Raw genomic sequence first — 21185 nt, 5'->3', positions numbered from 1 at the left:
TATTGCTTCTTCAAATGGCCTTTGCCTCTGGTTAATTGGATTAATTAATTAACTAGAATGAATTAACCAGAATTCTGTGGAGTAGAAGGTCAAATCTGGATGGTCTTTTTTTTTTTTTTTTTTCGGTACACGGGCCTCTCACTGTTGTGGCCTCTCCCACTGCGGAGCACAGGCTCCGGACGCGCAGGCTCAGCGGCCATGGCTCACGGGCCCAGCCGCTCCGCGGCACGTGGGATCTTCCCGGACCAGGGCACGAACCTGTGTCCCCTGCATCGGCAGGTGGACTCTCAATGACTGCGCCACCAGGGAAGCCCTGGATGGTCAATTTTATAGTCTCTTGTTCCTTACTTATACTTTTGATCCCTTCTTTTATATTTTAGAATAATACTTAATTTATATTCTATAGCTTATAATTCTAATATTAAAGTCTCTGCTTATCTGATTCTGGTGATTGTTTCTTCTCTCGATCTTTCACTCATTATGGCTTGTTACCTCATGTATTTTGTGATTTGCTCTGTGTGTGTGTGTGTGTGTGTATGTGTGTGCGAGAGAGAGAGAGAGAGAGAGAGAGAGAGAGAGAGAGAATTATAATCACTGGAACTTTATATGTGGGAATTCTTTGAGGTTGGCTTGAGAGTGCATTTCTTCAGAGAAAGTTTGAATTTGTTTCTACTTGGGACTTGGTGGCCCTTTCAATTTGGACAACCTAAAATTTTTGGCTAAGACTTTTTTTTTTTAGGCCACACAGTTAATATGAATTCAGGTCTCAAACCCAAGTGAGCCCCCTCCTCTCAAGCCAATGCCCACATGCATTTTTCTTGCCCTTTCTTTTGCAGGGCAGTTTTCCTAGTTCATTCTTCCACTGGGTACAGACCTTCTACTGTTCCAGCTTTATGTATAGATCTTGGAGCTGATCCCATGCCTTGAGCATTAATGTATGTAAATATATTAAATATATGTAAACACATGTGTTAGTGTATAAAGCACTTAGAGCAATGCCTGGCATATTGTAAATGTTCTGTTTGCCATTATTATGGTTGTTGTCATCCCCCCCTCTTCCTCCCTGTAACAGTTAAAACCAAAGCCTTTGGTTGTTGGGATCAGCAGAGCCCTAAGATAGCTGCAAGCTTCAGCTTTAGCTTACCCCGCTGAGTTTTTGCTTCTCTTTCATTTTTTGGTCTCTGAGGCATTTCTTTAATTTTTTTTACCAGCTCAAATATGCATCTAAAGCGTTTCAAATATTTATTCCAATGTTTTAAAGTGTTCCTAGCTGGGGATTTGTCAGGATGCCAATGAATGAAGAATGAGTTTCGAATATATATCATCTCAAATCTTTTCAAACACTACAGCTAAAATTCTAGGATACAATGTGCTTGTGAGAAGTGACTGTACCACGGGGTATCGCAGGTATCTTCTTGACAGTATTATCACCTTCTCGTTAAGTGACAGAGTAAGATTACCCACAGAGTGCTGGAATGTTGCCAGCCTGGCAGCACTGAAACAGTCTGTACCTCAAGGACAGCATCTTTAACAGATGGTGCTCACTTGGTATTTCACAGCCAAGAGAGGGGCCACCAAACGTCAAGTGATGGCTGTAGATGTGGTTTCCTGGGCAATGGTGAGAGTGGACTGAAGAAGGGGGACAATAGAAATACCTTGTACGAGAATACCTAGACCGCAGATGGTACCGGTGACAAAGCGTAAACTCACAGGAATGAGGCATGCCCTGAAAGACCACCATCCACTCTCATTCATCAAACTGCAGGCAGTCAGATTTTCTTCCACTGAAGACTTGGAACCCTTACCTCTGTCTTGACTGACCCACCAAGCGGGGGAGCCTGAGACCACAGAGGGTGATGCTTTCCCAGCTCTCTTCTTGTGGCTGCCACTATCGCTGTTACCAACGGGAGCAGACCAGTCTGAGCCTATTAGGAGAGGAAAGCAATTTTGTGTGGAGGGGAAGCCCACATAAGTAGTAGAAGGGAGTGGAAGTTTGGCTGGGGGCCAAGGTGTATATCCCAGCCCTAGACATGGGTTGTCGACCCTGTCTGACCCTCATTCTAACCCCAAGAGAGAGCACGACCGTAAGTCTTATGACAAGGAGGACTGTGTCTTATTTACGACTGTATCACCAGTGTCTAGCAAGAGGTCAATGTCTACTGGGCCCTCAATACGTATGGCTGAAGGTGAGCAGTGACTTTTGATGAACAGAAGTTTTAAATTTAATGTAGTCAAAATTATCACGTGTCTTTATTAGTTGTTTTACATGTCTTTATTATTATTGCCTTTTTGTGCCCTGTTTAAGAAACCTGTCCATATCCCAAGGTTACACAGATGTGCCATTAGACTATTTCTAAAAGTTTTAAAGGTTTGCTTTTTGTCATTGAGGCCTTAATGCACCTGAAATGGATTTTTCTGAGTGGCATTAGGTAGGAATCTAATTATTTTTTCCATAGGTACAATTAATTTTCTAGCACCATTTATTGCAAAACCTTAATATGGTCCCCCATGATCTGCAGTGTGTTCCCTGTCAGCTGTCGAGGTTTGAAGTACACATGCGGGTCTGGTTCTGGGTTCTTAGTCCTGTTCCTTGCATGGATCCCGCTTCTTAGGTGTAGTGATCCACCTGTGAATTTCCTTCACCTTTGTATTTAATCAGTCATCTTGCCTGCAGAGAAGGACCATGGTATCTTTCCTATCTCATCCTTTTCCTTGCCTTATAGTCTTAGCTCAGACCTCAGCGCAGTGATGAAGGGAAGTGCTGGTGCTGGCATCGCCTTGCTCCTGATTTTAATAGAAACACTTCTAAAATTCCCTTACCCTGCCCGAAATAAGATATTTGCTGTAGGTTTTTGAGAGATGCTCTGTAGTAGGTAGAAGACATGCTGAGACACTATTTCAAAGACTCTAAATGACAACCATTTCAGGGCTCTGGGGCAGCTGATCAGTATCAGTGTCTCCACCTCCTTTATCAGCTGCTCTGCCATCCTCAGGTGAGTGGTTCGGTTCTGTGGGCTAAGAAGGCTGCCCCAGCTGCCACCCTCACATTTGCATTCCACCCACTGGGGAAGAAGAAGAGGAGGGCGAAGGCACACTCCTTACCTTCCAGGGCATAACCGGAAACTGCCACAGTCACTTCCACTCGTATCCCTTTGGCCAGAACCTAGTCATGTGGTCAGACCATACCGGGTAGGAAGCTGGGAAGTGGAGTGGAAATTGAGCGGAGTTGACCACATGCTCAACCAGAGTTGCTGTCAAGGGGCAGAGTAAGGGGAGGGTGGGTCCTTCTCTGCCACATGCCCACTTCGAGCTAAGGAAGTGTCCTTCTATGCCTGGTTTCCTAAGAGGTTTTCTTTTTAAATTCATATTATAAATGAGTGGTGATTTTATCAAAGCCTTTTTGCCTGCATTCATTGAAATGATCAGATTGTTTTCCTCTTCTAATCTTACAGTTTGATCTATTACAACATTTTCTAATGGTCATCCACCCTTGTAGACCAGGGATTAAACCCAATTTGATCATGATGTACTAATTTCATCTTTTGTATGTACTGCAAGATTTAGTTTTCAATATCTTGCTTAGGATTTTTTTTTTTTTTTTTTTTTTTGCGGTATGTGGGCCTCTCACTGTTGTGGCCTCTCCCGTTGCGGAGCACAGGCTCCGGACGCACAGGCCCAGCGGCCATGGCTCACGGGCCCAGCCGCTCCGCGGCATGTGGGATCTTCCCGGACCGGGGCACGAACCCGTGTCCCCTGCATCGGCAGGCGGACTCTCAACCACTGCGCCACCAGGGAAGCCCCTTGCTTAGGATTTTTGTATCTTTTTCATGAGTGAGATAGATCTGTAATTTTCCTTTCTCCTATTTTCTTTGTTTGGTTTTTGTATTAGTGCTGAATTGCCTAATAAAATGCATTAGCAGTTTTGCCCATTCCCACTGGACCCTCTTCTTTTTCTCTAGCCCTGAAAAAGTTTGGACAAAGTAGGACTTATTAGTTCTTTGAAGTTGGATTAAACTTTGTGCGTAAAGCTTTCTGGGCTGGCGTCTTTGGGGGCTGGAGTGGAGGATGAGATGGATTACTCATTTATTTTATTTAGTACTTATTGCTCTCTCTAAATTTGTGTTTCTTTTTGAGTTCATTTTGTTATTTTATTTTTTCTTGAAAATTGTTGATTTCTTTAAATTTTCAAGTCTATTAATATATCCCTGTTCATATATTCTTTTATTATTTTAAAAATTATCCCTGTATCTGTAGTTATAGCCTTTAAATTTTTCTAATTTTAATTTCTGCTATTGTTTATTTGTACCTTTTCTCCTCCTCAGTCAGTCTCATGAGAGGTTTGTCTGTTTTGTCAGTCATTTCAGAGTACCAACTTTTGGTTTTATTGATTTTCTTGCTAGTCTTTCTGTTTCCTATTTCAGAAATACAGTAAATCTTACTCTTTACTATTTTCTCCCTCATACCTTTATTATTTTACTCTCTTGTTTTGCTAGCTTTTTGTGTTAAATGCTTATTTATTTCCAATCTTTTTTGATTTTTGAGGAAATGCATTTAAAACTATAAATTGCCTATAGGTACTGCTTTGCTACATCCTCCAAGAGTTATGTGCTACTTTCATTGTCATTCACTCAAAATATTTTGTAGTTTTCATTATAATGTTCTCTTCACCTCATGGCTTATTTAGGTGTACATTTCAAAGTATCCAGATATGTATGTATGCATACATGTGTATTACATATATATTTTAAGCAACATTTTTGTTGTTAATTTTTATGTTTAATTATAATGTGGTAAGATAATATGGTCTATATGATATCAATGCTTTGAAACTAATGAAGACTTCCTTATGACTTAATGTCTGATCGATTTTTAAATATTCTATATTAACTTAAAAATGTATATTCTCTATTTGTTAGGTACATCTACTATCCATTAGCTCCAGTTTGTTAATTTTGTTTTTTAAATCTGCTAAATGCTTATTAACTTTGGTGTGATTTATCTGTTTTTGATAAAAGTGCATTAAGACCTCTCACTGTGATTGTGAATTTGCTTATTTTTCCCTTATAATTCCATTTTGGTTTGTATATTTTGAGTCTATAGTGAAGGTTTATACAAATTCATGATTGTTATATCTTTTTTGTGAATTATTCCATCAACTGTTAAATATATCTCTGTAACCTATTGCTTTTTGCTTTATATTTGGGGTTTTTTTGATTTCATATTAATGTTGCTATACCACATTTTCTTTGGTTAGTATTAGCAGGTTGTGCTCATAACATCTCTTTATGTTCATACTTTCTGTGTGGTAGTTATGTTTTAGGTGTGTCTCCTGTAATCTAAATATAGTTGGCTTTTTAAAAAGCAAATCCAATAATCCATGTTTTAATAGACTTTTAAAATCCATTTGCATTCTTTGTCTCATTATTGGTAAACGTGGAATTATTTGTACCACCTTTCTTTGAAGCCTTTTTTTTTTAACATCTTTATTGGAGTGTAAATGCTTTACAATGGTGTGTTAGTTTCTGCTTTTTAACAAAGTGAATCAGCTACACATATACATATATCCCCATGTCTCCTCCCTCTTGCGTCTCCCTCTGAAGTCTTAAAATTTATTTAAGTTCTTTTCTTTCCCCAGTAAAATGGCAGCATTTCAAACATGCTCTCTGCACCTTGCTTTTTTTAAATCGTGGTAAAATATGCAAAACATAAAATTTACCATTTTAACCATTTTTAAATGTATAATTCAGTGACATTAATTACAATCACGATGCTGTGCAACCATCACCATTATCCGTTTCCAGAACCTTTTCATCATCCCAAATAGAAACACTGTACACATTACGTAGCTTTCCATTAGCCCCTTGCCCCAACCCCTGGTAACCTCTGTTCTACTTTCTGTCTCTTAGTTTTCATATTCCAGGCACCTCATATAAGTGGTATCATACAATATTTGTCCTTTTGAGTCTGGCTTCTTTCACTAACATGATGTTTTCAGGGTTCATCCATGTTGTAGCATGTGTCAGTACTTTATTTTTTTTCAGGCTAATAATATTCCACTGTATGTACAAACCACATGTGTTTATCCATTCATCTGTTGGTGGACACTTGGGTTGTTTCTACCTTTTGACTGTTGTGAATAATGCTGCCTATGAACATGGGTGTGCAGGTGTCTGCTTGAGTCCCTACTTTCATTTCTTTTGGGTGTATACCTAGAAGTGGACTTGCTAGATTATATGGTAATTCTATGTTTAACTTTTTCAGGAAACACCTTACAGGTTTTCACAGTGACTGCACCGTTTTACATTCCCACCAGAAATACACAATACCACTTTTGTGTTTTCTGATTACCGCTTTTTCTTTGCTTCTTTTTGCCTGATACATGTTTTAGGAAATTAGCACTAACGGCAAAAGGTGGAGGAAGTTGAAAGTTAGGAGGCTATCACAACAGTATAGACAAAAGATGATGATGACCTGAACTAGGGCAGAGATGGTAGCAACGAAGAAAATATCCACAGATTTAAGAGACATTTCAAACATACACATTGTAGCATTTTTTCCACTCATCATTTATTCATTCCACAAAGTATTTTTGAATGCCTGTGATTTCAGGAATAGGGAAGACAGAAATGAGCAAGATAGTTATGGTCGCTGCCCTCTCAGCACTCACAGTCTGGTGGGGGAGACAGACATGAATAAAACAATCACACATGTGGAGGTCATGGTGGAAAGGAGCAGCAATGGGCAGAGGGCGATGGGGGGAGCTGACCAGGTATGACAGCCAGGAAAGCTTCCCAGAGGACAAGAAGGGTGTTGGATGAAGGGGCAGAGGTAGATTGAAAGTGGGTTGATAAGAGTGTTCTAGGCAGAGGAGACAGCAGGTGCAAAGGCCCTGTGGCAAGAGAGAGAGGGTACACGGTTCTCAGAACAGGAAGGAGGCCAGTGCCACTTGTGTAGTATTGTTCATTATTCCGAAATATATAAAATAATCTGAATGTTCAGTATAAGGTGAATTATTAACTAAATTATGATGCCACTATAGAATGGGGTATTGTTCAGTCATTAAAATGGCATGTAAATCTATTTACATGTAATATTAACACTCATAACATTATATTGATAAGTAATGAAAGCAAGCTGTCACATTGATTACTGACATTGTTACATGATAAAAGCACATTGAAGCAGTGTATAGAATATGATCTTTTTTTAATATTATATGTAACCAAACAACATGTATGTATTTTAATATGTATAGTTTTACAGAAAAACTCTGAAATATATTTGCCAAATGATCATCTCTAGGGAGTGGGATTCTGGGTGATTGTAATTTTTCCTTTTTGCTTATTTACATTTTTTAAAACTACAACAAACTGTGATTTACTTGTATCAAGAATAAAATTAGCAAAGACATTTCTGAGCCAGAATCAGTAGACTTGGTAACCCCTTGGATGTGAGAAAAGAGAGAAAGGTAATCGTCAGAAATGACTCAGGCGTCATGTTACTGGGTGGATGGACACCATGAATGCAGAGAGAGACTACTGAGTGAGCACAGTGAGGGCTGAAGGTGAAGGTCAGGAGTTAAGGTGTGGACACCATGAGTTGGAGGTGGAAATGTCTGATAGGGTGGAAATGTCTGATAGGAAGTGGGGAATGTGGTTCTGGAGCATAATAGTGTCACACGCTGCTGAGAGGTAAATGCAGTGAAGAGGTCCTTGCCTTTCTGGTTAAGGAGGTTGGTTGAGAGTTAGGGGGATGGAGAAGACAGTCCGAGCACAGTAGGTTAAAGAAAGAATAGGAGATGAGGAAGGATAAGCAGCAAGCGTAGAAACCCTTTCTTGTTTGGGGAAGAAGAAAATGAGGGTTCGGTGATACACAGTTACAAATCCTCAACATAAAGTTTTAAAAAGTAGAGGGGACGGAGTTAATAAATAAAAGCACCCAGCAAGGTGTGGGTGCAAGAAAAGAAATATGCCTAGCTTGGACCTTGGTGAGTAAGCATAGTTTGACTAGGTATAAAATTCTAGATGGTCAGTTTTTCTCTCAGTGCTTCGAAGGTATTATTCTACTGTTTTCCACTATTTCTAACACGAAGTGAGTGGTTAGTCTAGGTAATGTCTTTTCTTCTGGTCTTTTTACAATTTTGTCTTCAATTTTTCTTTTTATTTGCCTTTTTGGGGTTCATAACATTTCTGAAATCTGAGGATCCACAACTTTCAACAGTTCTGGAAAACTCAGAGATATCCTCACTCCAAATATACCTCTCTTCCATTTTCTCTTTTCTGTCCTTCTGTAATGCTAATCAGACATACATGAGCCCCTCTAACTAGCGACCATTTCTTTTAATCGCTCTTCCATATTTTTAACTTTTGTCTTTTTATGCTGAATCTGGATCTAATTTATTTATCTTTCAGTTTATCCTTTCCGACTTTTCATTTAGTTATTATTTTTATCTAGCTCATATGCACATAGTTTAAAGAGCCAAATAATTCTACAGGGCTTATGACAAAAAAATGTAGTTCCCTGACAATTGTTCCTTATTTTCTGATCTCCAGGAACTTTTAAACCTTAGCCAAATCTTTTTTTTTTTTTTTAAGGCTTTCTTTTTTTTTGATTTGGGGGTAGGAGTTTATGAATTTATTTATTTATTTTTGCTGTGTTGGGTCTTCGTTTCTGTGCGAGGACTTTCTCTAGTTGTGGCAAGCAGGGCCCACTCTTCATCGCGGTGCGCGGGCCTCTCACTATCGCAGCCTCTCCTGTTGCGGAGCACAGGCTCCAGACGCGCAGGCTCAGTAGTTGTGGCTCACGGGCCTAGTTGCTCCATGGTATGTGGGACCCTCCCAGACCAGGGCTCGAACCCATGTCCCCTGCACTGGCAGGCAGATCCTCAACTACTGCGCCACCAGGGAAGCCCCCTTAACCAAATCTTTTAATATTTGCCTCCATAAATCTAAATAACGTGCTTGTGTTGCTACTTCTTAGCTTTTCAGTTTGGGCATGATCTCTTGTATTTGTGCCATAAATGATGTGGATTTAGCTCTGTTCCCTCTTGCTACTCACACGTAACCCCCCTCCCAACACACACATGTCCTGTTCCCAGACATCAGATGTACTTGGTCGGATCAGTAGTATTTATTTTTTATGGCTATGAAAACACTCCTCACTGCTGAGCCTTGATTAATTTTCTTCCTGCACTTCTTTACCTTTTCCCTTGAGTCAATACTCAGTTTTCTAATGTACCTAACACTAACTTAACCCTTAACTCTCCTCCGCTTCTGTAACTGTTCTCTCAACGTGCTCCAACACACTAGGTACTCAGTGAATTGGTCTGGAGGAAGCCTTTCCTGCAGCCGTCACTGTCCTGCTCTTGAGTGGTTGGTTTCCAGGCCTGCCGCACAGTTCTCTTGGGCCCTCCCTCCAGCATCAGGCCCAGGGTTTCCTTTGCTTCTTCCTCAGGTTTGACCCCCTGGCTCCTGGATTCCATTATCTTCCTCATTTGATTCACTGCATCATTTTGGTGCGGCACGTCCTCCAGTAGCTACCCAAGCAAGAATGATGGGAGAGAATGTTTTCAGACCGTATGTGTCTAAAAATGTCATAGTCTGTCCTCTCACTGACGTGATCCTTTTGGATGGATAATGGGATTTCCACCTTCAACTAGTGGAATTTTCCTTTAAAATTTTGAAGGCTTTGCTGCATTTTCTTCTAGTTTCCAGTGTTGCTATGAACTTTTTTCTTGCCCTTTGTATGAAACCTATTTTATTCTTTCTAGAACCTTGTGGGAGCTTCTCTTTGTGCCCCATGCTCTGAAATTTGGTGAGAGGTGTCTTGTTCTGGCCACTTGGCGGTCCCTTTCACTCTGGGAACCCATGCCCCTTAGTGCTGGGAAATGTTCTTGACTTACTTTCTCCCCTCCATTCTTAAAATTCTATCTTTCTGGAACCCTTATTTTTTACCTAAGTGTTGGACCCTCTGATGCTCCTCTACATTCTTCTTCCTCCTGTTGTTTTTTACTTTTTTGTATGTGTGTTCTGTTTTCTTATCTTCTGTTAAGTTTTTCATCCCTGTGATTACTTTTTTATGTTACATAATGTATTTTTTGTACTTTGAGTGTTTTTTAGCGTCGTTTTCTTGTTTCCTGGATACAATAACTTTTCTTAATCTTTCCAAGGCTATTGATGCCCCCTGGTCCCCCGCCCCATTTTCTTTTCCCTTCAGAGTCTGTTTCTTTAGGCCCCTGTCTTTCAGACTGGATGAGTCCCTAAAATGTCTGCAGATCTTTGCCTGCCACTCTGCTCATGGTTAAGAACAAGGTAGAAGGGAGGGGGCTCTTGGTACGTGGGTGGGAGCTTGCTCCCTGTGGCTTCACCGTAGGGTGATCTTACCAAGCCACTTATTGGGGAATCTCAATGTCAGACTCTTTATATTTTCTCTTGAGCTAGTGGGTCCTCAGAGAAAGCCTTTCCAATCTCCTGCTAGAATTCTAAGGGCTGAGTGGAAAAACCTAGGGGGTCTCAGATTCACCTTTCCCCCTTTTGTTCTTTAGAATACCCCAGTCCTCAGTTGTTTTACCCCAGAGAGTAATTTCAGTCTCTTGCCATGGTGGTGGAGGAGCAGTCAGGTACTGGAAGGTAAGGAGCCTGGGGACCCCCTACCTCCTAAGGAGAATTTCAGCCACGTTCACCCCACTTCAGAGCAGCCTGGTACCTACCACCCATTCATGCCTTCAGAGCTGCTTCTCCACTCTCTCTTGCTAGCTCAGGTTTCAGTGTTCTTGAATCTGCTGTCCATTAACTCTCTCCCCTCTGTTTTCCAGCCTCCAAATCTTCTGTAATTGTCTCCGCTCCCTTCTGTCCATCCTAGTGGTCAGGAAAAACTCTCACATTTTCCCCTTGTTCTCTATCTGTGGCTCAGACAGTACTGTGTCTCCACGCTCTCCTTCTGTGAAGTAGATTTGTGGGGAGGTGGCCTTTCAAGGATTCACACTTTATATGGGGTTTTTTTGATCCAACTCCCACCTTCAGACTTTGTCTGAAGCTTTGTAGCTTCAGACTTTGTAGCTCAGACTTTGTCTCTTGTCCGCTGCAGGAGTGGCCCGTTTGATCCCTAGGACCTGCAGAGGGCCCAGGACAACACTTGGCAGCTACAGAGCTCACATGTCTGGCTTCATAGTTCCTTATCTTTCCACATCTGACAATCTCCTTTACTCTCCTCTTGGTTTGACATGCATTTTGACACATTATTTAAAAATATTAAAATAATAAATGTTAAAATAATTGTGTTCAGGATCTCTGTAACAGGAAGGTTTCTGCAAACACCTAGTCCACCATATAGCCAGACGCAGAGGCCCTCCTGCATTCGTTCACCACTCTGTCACCCGCTATGTGGGAAGCACGCCAGGCCTTCCCTCAGTGACCCTGTGAGCCCGGGGGGTCAGGTGCCAGGGCTTCCTGCCTCCAGACGCTGACTGGTAACCTGGATCAGATAACATGGGGAGCCAGTAGCAGAGCTGATGTCAGACCTGCACTTGAAGCTCTTTTCAACGAATCATGCTCTCGGAAGAGAACGCTGTGGGTCTTCTCTAGTCACAAGCTGAGGCCGTGGAGTGGCTGATGAGCCTCCCAAAGGCTCTCGAGGGCGCAGGTTACAAGCAGGATATTTTACATGAATTTTTACAGGAGTTGAGGAAAGTGTCTTGCCCCCGCCCACACTGAAAAGGTGTAAACCTCAGGCCTATGAGGGCCTCTGTCGCGTAGCACAAGAGCAGGCTCCTACGAGAGCATGTAAAGCAGCTCACAGTCATAAACGCTGAGAGGTCTTCAAGGGAAACGCAGCAGAGCAGGTGCTCGGCACTGCCCTTGAACTGCCGGGCACTGCCCGTCTGACTCCAGGATCCCGGGGGCAGGTGCTGGAACGGGGTCTACTCAGCACGCTGTCCCGTGGACTCTGCTCGTGGATGACATGTGTTATCACAGTGTGACAGCAATCGTGTCACACCTGTGTTTCCGACCCAGTCATGCCTCCTTTCTCCACCACTGACATGGAATGAAAGTGACACAAAGCCTGGGCCAGGGTCCACCTCTAGGTCCCTTCGTTTTTTTCTCGTAGGCGAGGTCTGGCCGAGAGGTGACCTCGCTTTCAGCCGGGTTGGGATGGTTGATGGGAAAGTGGCTCTTTGCTCACCAGCTTACAGTGTTCCTGGGAGAAGGGCGGCGGGCACTGGGGGCAGGAGACAATGGACGCCAGCGGACATTGTCCAGGAAATTGTTTACTCTGCACATGCCTGTTTTCTGAAACCAATGATTTTTAACGAGTCTCTCTCTCCTGTGTTGGTCACTGGAGAGCATCATCCCAGTGGATCTAATTTTCACATAAAGAGGAGAATCACGTAACTAAAAGTTGTGTTGACTAGGCGTGTCTCTCCCTGTAGGTGTGTGCACGCTTGTTTTCAACTACTCCCAGTGGTGCCTTTGACACACTGTGTTGTTTTATTCACAGGTACTGTGATTGCTTTGCAAGCGGGGACTTTTGCAACAACTGCAATTATAATAATTGTTACAACAATTTACGTCATGAAATGGAACAGTTTAAGGCCATTAAGGTAACAAATTTCCATTAAATACACACATTCTGAAAGCATTTATTTTTTAATTTTTATTTATTTATTTTGTGGTACGCGGGCCTCTCACTGTTGTGGCCTCTCCCGTTGCGGAGCACAGGCTCCGGACGCACAGGCTCAGCGGCCATGGCTCACAGGCCCAGCCACTCCGCGGCATGTGGGATCTTCCCGGACCGGGGCACGAACCCGTGTCCCCTGCATTGGCAGGTGGACTCTCAACCACTGCACCACCAGGGAAGCCCCTGAAAGCATTTAAAAATACAGGGGATATTCACAAAACGATCTCCTCAGATTTCTAATTTCAGTATTGGGAAAACCCAAAGTGTTGAAGAGTATACATTAAATAGGACTCTATGCCTGAAGGTGGCGGTATTGACCATGACCAGGGGCAGTTGTGAGAGTGGCAGCTGGAGAAAGACCTTTATTCTCCACCAGCATGGGAGGGCTTCAGGGGGGCAGCAGGGTCCCAGAAGGGTCTGGTTTAAGAGCATGGAAGGATCCATGTTGTCTTTTTTTTTTTTTGTAACCACTTTATTGAAATACAGTTGACCTGTAAAAAGCTGTACTTTTAATGTATACAACTCAGTGAGTTCGGGGTTAAGTATACACACATGAAATCACAACCATGAAGGCCATAAACATATCCACCACCTCCCAAAGCTGCCTCCTAACCTTAGCAGAAAGTCAGCCCTCTGCTTGGAGCAAAGTGGGTACCCAAGAACAAATTTAAGGGTGTTCAGTAAAGATAAAAGGCTGCTCAACTCAATGGAAGCAGCAACTGAAAAGGACAACTCAGGTTGTCACATAGTGATCAGATGCAATGTCTAACGGTTACATAAATAGAAAAATTCACTTAAGTGCAGTTCGGTAGACAGTCTTTTGGGGAGGGGATAAAGTCTTCCATACAGAACAGCTTGTGAGTACATTTGATCCATTTCCTTGGCAACTGGCAATACCTTCTACTTCCGTTGGCATCAGGGACTCTTTGCCTTATTTTGGCTAGATCTTTCCCAATTCTGTCTTCAGAAGAGTTAGTTACTAAAAGATACCTAGCCATCACTTTTTTCAGGTGACTGAAGGAAGTGGGAACATTAGTGTTCATAACAAAATAGTCATTGCATTTCCACGTTTTTAGAGGGCACCCCTTCCCAGAATAGCTACTCAGCGGTGTGAGTAGGGCTCTTTTTCATCCAGCTTTGGCCAAGAGATATTACCTGGGGGAGCCACAAAATACTCCTCCACACCTCGATGAGAGTTTTGTAGTAGTTCTTCAGTACAGTTGCCTTCTACCACATTGTCGGATCTCAGGTACAGACATCTGTCCTCCAGAACTGACTCCTTGGGCTCCACCCGGTCCGTGTCCACGGCGCGGAGCCGGTCGTTGAAGGTGATGGCTTTCTCCAGCCGTGCCACGGCCTCTTGGCTGCCGAAGTCCACAAGCGCTAGCCACTCCAGGTGCTTGATCAGCTCGGCCGTGACCCGGCGGCTTCCCTGAGGATCGGCCTTGGAGGTGAAGCCGCGGCGCCCGCCTGCCAACGCCCAGAGGCCCAGCCACATGGCCCGCGTCCACATTTCTCTCCTTCTCATCCTCCGTAGAGTGTCCTCCTCCACGTTGTCTTGATTTGGGGTTTAGAAATTTGGATTGTGTTATGCAGCAGATAAGCCTGAGTTCAAAGAGTGTAGTCTGAAAAGGCGGAGATGGTCCAGTGTGTGAAGAAAGCTGGGTGAAAGCTCTCGGCCATCGTTACTTAGGCTGATTTTTATTCTCCTTGGCTTCCCGGTGAAGGGAGAATCTAGGGGCAGACAGCACCTTGGAGAGACCCGCAGGCCACCTGCTAAAGGCTAAATGCATTAGGGGCAGTTTTCATCCCTTCCCGTGGGCACAAAAGATCACCAGAGAAGGGAGCACAGCCCACCTGCTCGGGCCGTGTCTCGGTGCCCTCTCACTTACCCAGGGAAACTGAGGGCCATCCCCTGTGGACTTGAGGCTCTCATACTGTGCCATGGTTGGTCTGTCTATTTTTTGTAAAATACTTTAACTTGCCTCTTGAATTATAGATAAATCAGTTGAAAATATCAATTTTGATACAGGCAGATCCACAGCTTCAATTGCATCTAAGCTTCAATATAGTAGCCTTTTCTTCAGGGGTAAAGGATACTGTCTGCAATTAAAAGTATAAAAAGTTCTATTTGAAAAGTGTTGGGGGGACTTCCCTGGTGGTGCAGTGGTTAAGAATCCGCCTGCTAATGCAGGGAACACGGGTTCGAGCCCTGGTCCGGGAAGATCCCACATGCCACGGGGCAACTAAGCCCATGCGCCACAACTACTGAGCCTGCGCTCTAGAGCCCACAAGCCACAGCTACTGAAGCCCATGCGCCTAGAGCCTGTGCTCTGCAACAAGAGAAAGCCTGTGCACAGCAATGAAGACCCAATGCAGCCAAAAATAAATAAATAAATTTATTTTTAAAAAAAACAGTGTTGGAATTCTCATGCATTGCTGGTAGGGATGTAACTTGGTACCAGCACTTTGGAAAATTGTTTGGCAATAGTTACTAAAACTAAACCTTTGTATGTGCTGTGACCCAGCAGTTCATTCCTAAAAATAGAGCCCCTAGAAATGAGTGTACATGTCTACCAGAGGCTTGTACAAAAATGTTCACAGCAGTTTTATTCATAATAGCCCCAAACTGGAAACAAGCCGTGTGTTCAGTGGTAGAATGGATAGATCTGTCGGGGTGTATCATCTAATGGGTGACACACATCAATGAAAAACAAAGACCCACAGCTCTGTGCCACAGCCCGGAGAATCTCACACGGTGCTGATGAAAGAAGCCAGGTGGACAAGAATACACACCAAATGGTTCCACTTAGATGAAGTTCCAGAACAGGCAAAATTAAAGCAATCCCAGTAAGGGTAGAGGTTCCCTCGCGGGTGTGTTAATGGGGAGGAGTCAGGAGGGGCCTCCTCGGCGTGGTGGGGGCTGGGCTGTCCTCTGACCTCGTCTGGGTGGGGGTCGCACGGGGCTCGCACATGCTCAGATTCATCACAGTCCTCCATCCCTCATGCTGCAGTAAAAAGTAAAAGCACACAAGCAAAGCAGCCTCACTGCAAAGGCCTTTCTGCAGCGATGGGGACCTACAGGGCCCTGGTGCTGACCGGATCCCCGCTGCTCACCTGTGAGGGGAAAGGGAGGACGGGGGCTGCTGCTGCGCCTTCCGCGTTGCTCCAGCACAGCTTTATAAAGAGCACGGCCTCACCTTGTCATTGAAAATAGTCTAGATGGGTAGCAGACAGGTAGAAGAGTCAAACAAACAAAGCACCATAAAAAGCCGAGCGTGATGTATGAGAAGGGTACCTGGTGGTTGAGACCCGGGGCTGGACGTGAGCACAGGGACCGGAACTGGATTCCATCACTTGGTCGCTGTCATCTGACCTCTCGGTGCCTCAGTTTCTTCATCAGTCAGATAGCAAGAACAGTGGTAGTATTTCCTCCACAAGGTTGCTGTGAGAATTAAATGAGAGAACGCGTATAAATCACACAGAAAGTGGAACACAGTATACATTTGACAAACGTGAGCTGGTGTCAGAGTACCGTGATCCCAACTATTTCAGGAAAAGAAGTACAAGAGATGCAGGAAGGAAATATGTCCACATGGACACAGTGATTTTCATCACATCTTTACTGTCCATAAATTTTCTACCTTTAAGTGTTCAAATGAATTAAAATGAAATGGGGGGGCTTCCCTGGTGGCGCAGTGGTTGAGAGTCCGCCTGCCAATGCAGGGGACACGGGTTCGTGCCCCGGTCCGGGAAGATCCCACATGCCGCGGAGTGGCTGGGCCCGTGAGCCATGGTCGCTGAGCCTGCGCGTCCGGAGCCTGTGCTCCGCCACGGGAGAGGCCACGACAGTGAGAGGCCCGAAATGGCGGGGAGGTGATGCACTTCCTCAGCGATGCGAGGAGATGAGGCAGACTGCTCGTCGTGGCTCGTCCTAAAGTAACAACCAGATCCAGTGACGGGCAAGCCAGGTAGCTTGCACTGAACATTATTTTTAAATAATAAAATATAACTTGATGGAGTTTTGTATTTTCTGTCTTAGGCATATCTTGATAGAAATCTGGAAGCTTTCCAACCAAAAATTGGGAAAGGAAAATTGGGAGACGTTAAGCCTCGACACAACAAAGGATGTAATTGCAAGAGGTCAGGCTGCCTTAATAATTACTGTGAATGCTTTGAGGTCAGTCAGCAATTCCTAAGTATTATTTTTAAAAATCAGCTAAATATATGGCCTAAGTAACTTCGTGGTTAAAAAATCTTCAATTTAAAGGGAGAAATATAATTTAATTTCTTCCTTCCAGGGCTTCTAAAAGGGCACCCATCAATCTACCTTAGTTTCTCAAATGTGCATTACGCCTTATGAATCAAGTAAATGAGCTCAGGCCTCCTTTGGGAGCATGCTGTCTCCCCCGAGCCCGCCCTGAGTGTCCAGCAGAGGGTGCCCAGTGCCAGGGCCTTGCCCGCCCTGCAGCTGCTGATCTGGTGCTGGGGCTACCCTCAGCGGCCAGCATCTGGTGGCTCTCAGAGGTAGGCCTTTTCCTTGCTGAGCAGGGCAGAGACACTCTGGGTGGGGTAGTGGGGGCAGCCTTGTCCTCAGGTGAGTATTCACCTGGGTGCTTTGAGAGGGCGGCTCCCAAGCAGCTCGTCTGGCTGCCGAGACACGGTGTGTCAGCCCACTTTCCTCTGCCGGGCAGTGGCCCACGCAAAGTGCTGATGTCCTGTAGTGTCTGGCATTACAACAGACTAGCAATCTCGAAAAACCTCCTATTCAAAACACCCAGAGGTGCAGAATAAAACACACCCCATTAGATGCATGTCTGAGCTGGAAAGGACAGAGGGAAACCCCCAGGGGCTGAAACTAAGAGGAAACTGGAAACCAGAGTGTCACAAGGCCAGCCTTCTGACTGCCCCCAGGCCGGGCCTGAGCCAGGGGTTGGTCCCCAGCCCTGAGTGTCACGCAACCTTGTGACGAGAAACAGAGTTCACCCACAAGGAAGCAGGAAGGGCCTCCCCCTAGAATGCCCACCGCAGGCCCGGCCTCGGGTGGGTTTCAGGTTCTACGCACTCACACGTTCTCTGCAACAGCAGAGCCAGCACGACACGCTCGGTGCTGAAGGAGGAGGGTGGTCGAGCTGGAGTGCTCTAACCGGCTGAGGCAGGCTTCGACTAGAGCAAGGGTCAGATGGAGGCTTCGCTGCGCTCCGCTGGACGAGGGAGAGACCCCACTCTCTGCTCGGGGCTCACACCCACACCCGCCCACCGGCCCTCGGGGGCCCCTCCCCACCTCTCTTCACATCACAGCCACCTGCCCCTCTTCACTTCTGCCTTTCTTTGGTATGAAAATTGCAGATTACATACGTGCGTGCACACATAGATATAAACAGTTATTTAAGATCCAAATAGAATTTGTTGGTTTTTGATGAATGGTAGGACAACCTAATTTTATTGAAGCATTTTACATTACCAGGCCAAAATTATGTGTTCTTCTATTTGCAAATGCATCGGTTGCAAAAATTATGAAGAAAGCCCAGGACAAAAAACACTAATGAACATGCCAAACTATATGGAAATTGGAGGTTTTGAAGGCGGCCATCATTTGTCAACAACTAAATTTTCAGGACTACCAAAATTCAGAAAAGATAGGTAGGTACTCTGAACTAACCCTCCTAATAGGGGAATTCAAAAGGTTATTTTGAGAGGAGAGTTGGAAATTGCCTGGCAGTCCAGTGGTTAGACCTCCGCGCTTTCACTGCCGGGGCCCGGTTTCAATCCCTGGCCGGGGAACTAAGATCCCCCCATAAGCCGTGCAGCACAGCCAAAAAAAAAAGAAAATTTCAGAGGAGAGTTAAAACAGTTTACACACTGGAAAGAAGGCGTGTTTGTCCATAGGTGGGGGACAAGGGATGGGGAAGGAAGACGCCCGTTTCCTTCTCTGTCTTGACCAACCCTAGATCGAATCCGCTTGGTCCTATTTGTCCTCTTAGCTCGACCTTTTTGTCCTGACCGTCTGAGTTAACCTTGCTTCTGTACAAGAGCAGAAGGTCCCTACAGGACCTCGGGAGGCAAGGGCATGATCTCTAGGCAGCAAATACCCGAACCACTCTTTACCATAGGAAGTGACGGCAGGGAGATACTCTTGGTGTGTGCTGTGTTCCTTACGAAAGGGATTAGGGAGGCTTCCCATTTCATTATTTTGAGGTCATATGATACTCCTAGAAGGTCTCAAAGATTGAGTAATAATTTTATTATATATTGGACTAGATTCATCCACTTAAAAACGTTTCTTTGAGTTCTCTGTGATGGGTCATGTCATGATAAAGTACTAGATATCATTAATTAATTGATAACATGTAGAAGAGCCAAGCTCATGCTTATTTGGTTCGAGGCATCAGAAATACTCATCACTGTGACCTGCAGAGGTCGTCATTGGTAAAAATGTACGGAAACATGGCTGCATCTTCTGTGAAATTATATGTGAAAACATTGCCTGACATGGGGATGTTGTGTGTCCGATGGAATGTGATAGGGGCTCCATACGTTGGAGTCTGGTCTCAAAATGTTAAGACTCTTGACCTGAGGACAGCCCTGTTCTTTCATCTGCAACAAAAAGTCATTGTGTATTGCCTTTACAGAGAGATTTTAACTAGTCCCAACATCTATATTTTCATAATCCAACACTTCTGAATACTTCATAGTTTTCCTAAATTTTTTCAGTTTGAGCATGACTTGGGCAACTATCTAGCTAAGCCACAGTTGCCCCTTGAGCCCAGTGGGGAGAGTGGCTGGTCCCGTACAACAGAACCTCTTCAGGGATCCAGGGGGCATTCCGAGGCAAGGCCATGCTGACAGCACGGCCCCTAGGAGGCGAGTCCTCAGAGCCATTGTGCCTCTGCAGCGCAAGTGCCCCTGGGAGGAGGGGCCGGTGCCCAGGGCAGCTGTCCTACCGCCGCTTTCCTCAGGCAGACTTGTGCACAGAGCTTAGAGCAAGGCTGCATGGCTTGTCTTAGCTGAGATTCCTGCTGCTTCGACCGCTGCCCAGCCCGTGGGCTTGATACTGCAGCCCAGGTCTCTGGGCTTGTCAGTGGATCTCAGTTTGAGAAAATTTAGGACCTGCCATGAGAGGGATGTCTAGGAGCTTACAGATTCACCTGGCCTCTGTATTATTCTTCTAAAAGCAGTCCTTTATATCATGACAGGTAATAGAGCCTCCAGTATTAGGAAGACAACATTAGATTTACCGGTGACATTCTTTACAATGCTTTGACAAACATGTCTCCTTGAATATGAAAGGTATTTAAAAACAGTGAAGTGATTGAACGTGGCCTTTAACTGGTCTGCTTCTGACAGGCAGTCATCCTCATGCATCTCCTGGGAGGTGGTGGAAGCCACGTGCGCCTGCCTGCTGGCTCAGGGCGAAGAGGCCGAGAAGGAGTGCTGCTCTGAGTGCCTGGCAGAGCAGATGATCTTAGAGGAATTCGGGAGATGCTTGTCGCAGATTCTCCATATTGAGTTTAAATCCAAAGGGTTGAAAACTGAGTCAAGTACAACGTGGTGAAATGTGCATGCATGTAGATTTTGTCTCCATATTCTGAAGGAAAACTCGTTTCGAAAAGTTGTTTTAAGGACCATGAGGCCAGGTCTGCACCCACAGCTTCATCATTAAAATCAAGCTTTTCCTCTGCATCAGGGAGCCAAGGGGTTATTCAGAGTCTCTGAGGGATTTGGCGATTAAAAGCCTCCCTCCATTTTTGAGGAGGTGCATGACATAACTGCTGTTGTCCGGCCCCAGGAGAGAGCATGTGTTCCTGTGATCCCGGGAGAATTGTCTGCACTAACATTGAGTCATGGAGGGTGGAAGCAGGACCCCGGAGAGAAGTAAAAGTCCATTGCTATTGACTTCACCCTCTCTCGGGAATTTCTTCCTCTGGCGGGTTCTCTGCATAAAAAGCCATAATGATTTTCCCCTAAATTGTTTAGAAACAAATTCTCCAGATAGGCTGCTAAGATACAACTTAAAATCTGTAGAGAACTACTGAATACCTTGGAGAATTTCTGAGTGTAGATGGCTCCCCAGAGTCACAGGAATTACCAGTCTCCTCTAGGGCCACAGTGAAATGCAGACAGCAGGGTTGGTTTGGTCAGTAGCATTTTGAGTTGTGGGACTGAAAATTATCTAGTTTCTTATGTGTTTCCATTTAAATTGTGGAAAAGCTCTATTATCCAATTAACTTCTCCATAATTATTGTTATAATATTATTATTGTTTGTAAAGTAACCAGTTTGCAGAAATCAGCAGGTAAGATAAGTTATTAAATTGACTCTTTGGGTTCTATTGTAAAAGCAAAGAGGAATAAAAATTTGACATGTCTTCCATTGTTGTAATTCATTTAATATTTGAAAAATATATTTGTTATGTTTCTGTGTTCATTAATAGTATTGGCCCCTTGGAGAACGTTTAGAAAGCTCATTTACAAACACACCACTGAGGGAAGTGGGGTCATAGGGCCTGGC

The 21185-nt window shown here is 44.4% G+C and overlaps 2 protein-coding genes across 2 annotated transcripts in view; one reads left to right on the top strand and one right to left on the bottom strand.

Annotated features, from left to right (window-relative positions):
* The window catches only part of TESMIN (testis expressed metallothionein like protein), a gene marked incomplete at its 5' end in the record, with an annotated part of 40346 nt that extends 20037 nt beyond the window's left edge, over window positions 1-20309 (top strand). The window contains 4 exons of the mRNA XM_081238876.1: window positions 12496-12598; window positions 16718-16855; window positions 18143-18318; window positions 20023-20309. Coding sequence (XP_081095002.1) covers window positions 12496-12598; window positions 16718-16855; window positions 18143-18318; window positions 20023-20230 — 625 coding nt within the window. The 3' untranslated portion in view covers window positions 20231-20309. The remainder of the gene's footprint in view (window positions 1-12495; window positions 12599-16717; window positions 16856-18142; window positions 18319-20022) is intronic.
* LOC308620039 (glutamyl-tRNA(Gln) amidotransferase subunit C, mitochondrial-like) lies at window positions 13538-14188 on the bottom strand (the record flags this gene model as incomplete). The annotated part of the gene is made up of 1 exon (XM_081239389.1): window positions 13538-14188. The coding sequence occupies one exon, from the start codon at window positions 14186-14188 to the stop codon at window positions 13778-13780; it is 411 nt and encodes a 136-aa protein (XP_081095515.1). The 3' UTR covers window positions 13538-13777.
* Window positions 20310-21185: the final 876 nt, after the last annotated feature.

The sequence above is a fragment of the Mesoplodon bidens genome (genome assembly GCF_964165515.1).
Source record: "Mesoplodon bidens genome assembly, chromosome: 7".
NCBI classification, from domain to species: Eukaryota; Metazoa; Chordata; class Mammalia; order Artiodactyla; family Ziphiidae; genus Mesoplodon; species Mesoplodon bidens.
This window is presented reverse-complemented; position numbering and strand designations above follow the sequence as displayed.